Below are 7,148 nucleotides of genomic sequence, written 5' to 3' on the forward strand. Positions count from 1 at the left end.
CCTTGGAATGAGAGACAAAGGTCAAATTGAGAGGAGAAGTGTTGGATGAAGGGCAATAGAAGGGCAGGAAAAAAAAGAGGGTAATGAGGATTCACCCCATGTATCTCTAAAGGCTGGCAGAGAGGAGCAAGAAGAAATCCGAATTTTAGAGCTAGACTGATCATCACATCCCAAACAATCAAGCCCACTCATGTTACAGATGAAGAAATAAAAGGAAAACCAGAGAGAGGGAAATGGTTGACCAAGGTTATTCTGTGATTTACTGGCTAAGCCTGGGCCAGGACCCAGACAGGGCTCGTTCCAACACCCAAATGCAGTTTTAAATCAGAGAACGGAAAAGGAAAAAAAAAATTTGGCAGTGCAAAAAGAGAATGGTTGTGGGGTGTGAAGAAGAGAAAATACTTCATTACCTGGAAGCCTGGACAGCATCTTATTTATGTAAGTAGGAGAAAGGAGATCTGTTTTGACATGTGGGGATTAAGGGTTGGTGCAGAATCCACTCAAAGGGGTCCTGTAAAGCATGTAGAAATACGGAACAGGAAAGTGGGTGGGGGGTGGGGGAGAGGAAATAAAATATTAGAAAAAAAAAAGAAAGCAGCTCCATGACCCTGGCCTCCTGGCTCAGTAAAGGTATCAGCTCCCCTGTAGCTTCGAATCAACCCAATGCTGCCCTAGATGATAACACCAAGGACAGATCCCACACTATTTGGAGTCTTGAAGAGCAAGAATGGACCCAGCCGATCCACAACATACTCAAAAGGGACAACACAACATACTTACTCTATGCAGATCTAGGAGAACACACGAGTGCTTTGCTGAGGAAGAATATCGCTCTCTCTGTGCCAGTGACATTCAATCTCATGCAATGGATGGTTTGGAAAGGACTCCAGAAGGCGTTCTGGTAATTGTGTGGCTTTTGCTTCACCTGGTTCTGGGCTTTACAAAATCTTAGGCATTTCATTTTTACAACCATAATACAACTCAATTGGCACAGCTGATAACTTTTTCCCCCCGAATAGGAATGGTGAAGAGGGGGAGAGAGACTTGCCCAGCAGCATCCAGCCAGTAAGAGTTGGAGGTGTAAATGATCACAGATCAGCTGGCGGGGGGCAGAGCCTAAGGGAAGAGATGGATTGGGAGGGAGAAGGCAGGGTAGCGGGGAGCAGGCGAAGAGACGGGTAAAGAATCGAAGGCAATGTAGATCCTCAGAAAATCCACTCATCCTGTCTTGAAAGTCAAGGTTCTGGTTCAAGCTCTGCCATCTTAAGCAGCTCTCTTCAGTTTGCTCACCTAGACACTGAGGTGTGCACCACCCAATAGTAATCCACCCAATAGTAACAATCCCAGCTTCTATTAGGTCGTTGGATTAAGGCAGGGGTACCAAATGAGCTAATGGGTGGGAAAGCACTTTGCAACCTGGACCACTGGGCGTCACTGAAGTGTCCATGAGGGTCCCTTGTCTCCAAGTTTTGGGGTCCAATCTGTCTCTCTCCTCCAGACCTGACCCAGAAACCAGAGCACCACATCCCAGAGATTCTTGCAGCTGGGGGGCGTAGGTCCTGGCCTGTGCCTTCAGAGGCACCTGCAGAGAAACCAAAGCCCTCTTCCTGTCCTGGAAAAGACCCAATGTGTCCTCTAACACAGACGGCTCCAGCAACTCCTCGTGGTTGGTGCTGCATTTCACCCTGGAGCCTAAGGACCACGGCACCACCCTCGGATGTCATCTGAACTTCTCCCCAGCTAACTTGACCGGGAGTAGCATGGTCAGGCTCCAGGAGGCCTGTGAGTGCTGGTGGGCAAGGGAAAATCCAGAGTCTGTGAGGAATGGTGGGCTCCAGAGAAAGACCTAAGTCCTGGGTTGGGAGACAGAAGCAGTCTGGGGAGCAGTCTCATCTTCCCCTAAGTTCTGGGCTGAAAGGCCAGGGGTAAGAGCCAGACTCAGACTCTGCTGAGTCTGAGGCAGATGAGGAGAGAAGATGAAGGGGAACTAGTCTGAGTCCCAGCCACTCTGGGCTTCCAGAAAGTCTTTCTGAAGCCCCGTGTGAATCACAAATGAGGAGAAGGCAGGGTCCTGGAGGAAGCAGAGAAGGGAAGTCAGGATGCTTGCTGACTCTTGACCCTGCTTCCCTACAGCCCCCACCAGCCTGCTTTATTCTTCTTGTTCCTTGGAGAAGACTCTGCAGTGCAGCTGTTCCTTCCATGGGATCCCCACGCCCTCCGTGCAGTGGTTGATGGGAGGTGTTCCCGTGGGTCTGAACAACATGATATATATCCTCCAGGTGACTTTTAGCATAATTGCCCCTTAGGCCAACAGCACCATCAGCCTCCTCGGGGAGCCTGAAATAATCATGGGCCTCCACTGTGAGGGGAAGAACCAATGTGGAATCCATACTTCAAGCATCTTCTTCATACCAGGTAAGTATACAGGGGTCTAGTTGCTGGGCTAGAACGACAACACCTAGGGATCAGGATGAGGTTGGGTACAGAGCCAGAGGAAAGAGTAGCGGCTCCGAATTTGCAGCCTCAGGAGAAAAGCTACTCTCACTTCCCTCTGATTCCAGATAAGAATTCAGTTTCCAACGCATTCGTGAAAGGGCTGATCCAGGGCATTGTGTATGGATCCGTTGCATCAGCACTATTCTTCTTCCTTGTCCTCCTTGCGTGAATATCAAGTTAAAATTCAACAGCAAGCCTTCCCCAAAGCCTACCACGTTTATTTACATTCTTTATTTCCTTCCTTATGGTTCTTCCAGTTAGTTCAGCTCTGTCAGTTTTCTTGATACAGACGCTTACATCATTAAATTTCAGCCATTCTTCTTTTCCAGTTTTCCATTTAAGGCTATAAATTTCCCTGTAAGCATGACTGTAGCTGAATCTCACAAGTTTTAATATAAAGTCTTTTATTATCTTTTGGCTAAAATATCTCTAATTTCCATTATTCGTTTTTGACCCATAGAGGTTTTTTTAGAGGCATCAATATTTTCTAATAATCCTCTTTTCTTTATTTCTATTTAAATCCAGTAAGGTCAAAGAATATGCTATGCATGATTTCAGTTCTTTATTTCTTTGTGACAAAATTTTTGTTTAGTTTATATAAATAAATATTCCAATGTGGTCTTGAAAAGAATATGCATTCTACACTTGTTGAATGCAGTGTTTTATATAAATATTATATATATGTACATGTATATATGTGTGTATATATATATATATATATATATATATATCTCCTTTAAACCAACTTTATTAGTCATGTTTAAATCTTCTCGAGCTGTACTGTGACTTCTGCCTGGTGCCCCTCCCTACACTTCATCTCCCATCCCTGAACCCCTCTCTTACCTGGCTGACATTTACTCATTGTTTAGGACTCAGCTCACAGCCCTTCCATCATGTGCTCCAGGAAACCTTCCCTGGTACCTGGGCTGGGTGCCTTTTCAGGGCCCCCATAGCCATCTGGACTTTGGGGTATTAACACTAAAGGTTTCACTCTGATGTGACTAAGTGTGGATATCTTTTTTTGTTTGCTGTTATATTTGTTTGGCCTCTTTAATCTCTGCTTTGGTGTCTTTTATCAGTCCTGGAAAAGTCTCAGACCTTCTTTCATATATGCCTCTGCCCTTTCCTTTCACTATGGGATTCTCATTTAATATTTTTCAAACCTCCTTTCTCTTTTTTTTTCCTCAAACCTTGTCTCCTGTATTTTCCAAGGATATAGACAAGTAAACAAGTGCTGTATTAGAGGCCTGCACAAGGAAGATACTAAGGGAAACTTACCCTTCAGTATCTCCTTATCCCTTGGGAGCGAGCATCAATACTGCCCAGAAATCCCTCAGCCTGCCTCTAGTCAGCCCTTTCCAACATAGCACTCTGTCAGTACTACACATGTTTTCCTTTTTCCCCCAACTCTCTTATCTCCTCCCCTCTCACTCTTAGCCATAAGGTTTCCCTGCTTCACAGGAAAAAAGCAGCTCCCCAAACCTACAACGTTATTTACCACTGGCACTGACGATTTACTCCTTGCCTTTTTCAGAGAAAGAGGCATCCCTCTTCCCGTCCAAGGCTAGCCCGACCTCCTTTGCTTGGGAATCCATCTCCTCCACGCTTCATTCATCATTCCTCCTGTCTCTTAAATTATCAATCACTCTTTCTTCACTGGCTCTTTCTCTGAATTATATAAGCATGTCCAAATCTCTCCCACCTCAGCCCCACAAACTCCTTCTATGTACCATCCAGTGTTTTGGGGTTTTTTTTGAGAGAGAGAGAGAGAGAGAAGAGCTTACACCCACTTTCTGATTCTCATCACCCTTACATTCTTCAGTCCACTTCAATATGCTCTCCAGCACCATGCCACTGAAATGACATTGTCTAAACCAACCAGTCATCCTTATTCTCAAAAATCCAATCGCAGATGTTCTTTTTCTGGTTCACCTTTAAGTGACATTTATCACTGGGTGGCCATTTGTGATTGGATCCTACCCAGTGGCTCCTTTCCGGAGAGAAGAAATATGGCAAAGCCATCTGCCGAAAGTGATGTGGGTGGGAGCAGGGGTGAGGGGTAGAGAATGAAGAAGAGGGACAGTGTTAGGTGTGGTTAGAATAGCCACTGAGGAGAAAAATTGGGATCTGTACAAGGACAAGGAAAACACTTGGTAAGCAGCCGCAAAGGCCCAGCAGTGACTGGAGATTATTAAATTTTTTTGGAGATTATTCATTGTTAATGGCACCAAGCGTCATTGCCCTGGGATGTTTCCTCCCACCAGTGGTCATTGGAAAGATACAGTAGATGGTGGCATTGACCTAGGTTTGGGTCTTTGCAGGCAGGGTCCCATGGAAGGGTGGGGTCGGGGAAAGGGAGGCAGGGAGGCTGGAGGGAGCAAGCACTTCAAGTGGGCAACCAGTTGTACCCTGTGGGGTTGGGAAGGAAGGGAAACCAAGAGGGTCTTCACAGGTGCCAGAGAACATGGTGTCTTGGCCTTGAAGTTTCCACCTGTGGGATCAAGGAAGGGGAACACGAGATTGGAATGAGAGCACAGGAAAGCTGATAGAGTAGAACCAGGGAGAGCCTGGGGCATTGGGGTTCATATTTTCACAGGTGGAAAACTTTGGAGGATAATGGAACCTTGGTGGTTACTAAGGGAGATAAGTCGCATTCGTCAGAACTCTTCCAGCTGTGGGTGACAAGAGCCGAACTCAACAAGTTCAAGAGAACTTGACAGCAGCTCTGGTTCCTTGTTGTCATAATCCCCCAGCCCTATTACTTAAGCCATGATTTTAAGCCATGATCGTTTTAATGTATCTTACAATTTCATGGATCAGGAATGTGGTAGGACCCAACTGGATGATTCTTCCGCCCTCCTGTGGCATCTACTGAGGTCACGTGGTGGTAGTTAGCTAGCAGCTGGGCTGTGGCATTTTGATGGGGACAGTCAGAAGATTGCTGGGCCCCTCCCCCTTTCCATGTCGTCTCAGGGCCTCTCATCGTGGTCTCTTCCAAGGCATAAGTTTAGGGCTAGACCTGGAATTGACACTGTCATTTCTGCCATATTCTTTTACAAAAAGTCGTAAGCTAGTCAAGATTCAAGGGGAGAGGAAATAAACCCCACCTCTCCATGGGAGGAGTGCCAAAAACTTACAACTGTGAAAAGACTAAGGGAACTCTCAGTACACTGATATGCACAAATATGCCAGGAATATTGAGAAAGAAAAGAGATGCAGAAGAGATTTCTCTAGGGAATGGCCTGGCTGTCCAGTGGTTAGGACCCCGCGCTTTCACTGCCAAGGGTGTGGGTTCGATCCCTGGTCGGGGAACTAATATCCCCCAAGCTGAGCAGCACAGCCAAAAAAAATATTTTTTTAATTAAAAAAAAAGATTTGTCTATTTAAAAAAATTGCATACATATCGAGACTTTAGGGGGCCAGGAGAGAAGCAGAGGAAAGGCACAGTCATGAAGGGCCACCAGGCTGGAGGGCTGGGACTTTGTCCCGGGGGATGTGGGGGAGCCATGGGAGGGCTGTGAGCAGGAGGCTGGGAAGAGGGTCCAGGCCAAGAGAGTAGGAACTGTATCCCCATTTGATGAGGGGAGTCGATGTTGGTCACAGAACCAGCAAACGGAGGGAAATTTGGTCTTCTGACCCCCAGCCCAGGGCTCCTTCTGGGAACCAGGGGGTAAAGAGCACAGCATTAACCATTGGGGATCATTGCCTTAGAATGAAGATGCGTAAGTGGTGGGGGGAGAGTCATATTCCCGTGGCCAATGAGGCCCTGATCCTCAAGAAACCAGAGCTGCTGGAGGAGCCAGAAACACCCAAGGAGTCTGAAGCTGAAACCTCACCTGCTTCTGTTACAGATTAAGTCCCTGGGCTGGGCTGCTGCACAGCTGAGGCCACCAGAGGGCACGCGTTAGACACAAAGATTCCCAGAGCCCCCGGATACCTGGCAACTGGCCGGGAGAGCCAGGGCTCAGCCTTAGCAGAGCATCTGTCTGCTTCTTCAAGCTGAGGCCCCATTCCAGCAGCCAAGCCCCCTGTGCCCCAGATGGTGATGACCCTGAGGGGTCTCAGCCCCACCTGCTGCCCCGCCACAGGCAGCCCTTGCCCCACCAGGAAAGGAGAGCAAAGTCTAGAAGGGGGCTTATGAGTCCGCTTGTGCTGCCATAAGAAAGCACCACAGACTTGGGGGCTTAAACAACAGAAATTTATTTTTTCACTATTCTGGAAACTGCAAGTCCAAGATCAAGGTGTGGGCAGGGTTAATTCCTTCTGAGGCCTCTCCCCTTGGCTCGTAGACAGTCATCTTCCTCTTGTGTCCTCACGTGGTCATCCATCTGTGTCCTAATCTCCTCCTTATGAGGGCACCAGTCCTATTGGATTAGGGCCCACCCATGAGACCTCATTTTACCTCATCTCTTTAAAGGCCCTGTCTCCAAACAAAGTCACATTCTGAGGTGCTGAGGACTAGGGCTTCGACGTATGGATGGGGTGAGGCGGGGAAGGGACACAATTCAGCCCATAACAGAGGCTTCAGGGAGCTAATTGGATCCTTCTGTTTGTGGGAGACCCTTAAAGGGGAAGGGGCGTGTCCACGGCAGAGAGACGCCAGGATCTGTTTCTCCCACAGTCTAGGGCTCTTGAGAGCGAAAGAAGACCGC

The 7,148-nt window shown here is 47.5% G+C and overlaps 1 protein-coding gene across 1 annotated transcript; it reads left to right on the top strand.

The window, feature by feature from the left end:
• Positions 1 to 1,760: 1,760 nt before the first annotated feature.
• On the top strand, positions 1,761 to 6,352 carry SIGLECL1 (SIGLEC family like 1; the record flags this gene model as incomplete). Its single annotated transcript, XM_082606699.1, is given in 5 exon segments — positions 1,761 to 1,782; positions 2,134 to 2,303; positions 2,307 to 2,415; positions 2,562 to 2,661; positions 6,208 to 6,352. Coding segments are annotated over 5 exon segments (546 nt in total).
• Between the last annotated feature and the right edge of the window lie 796 nt (positions 6,353 to 7,148).

Source organism: Mesoplodon mirus (genome assembly GCF_964341445.2).
Source record: "Mesoplodon mirus genome assembly, chromosome: 19".
NCBI classification, from domain to species: domain Eukaryota; kingdom Metazoa; phylum Chordata; class Mammalia; order Artiodactyla; family Ziphiidae; genus Mesoplodon; species Mesoplodon mirus.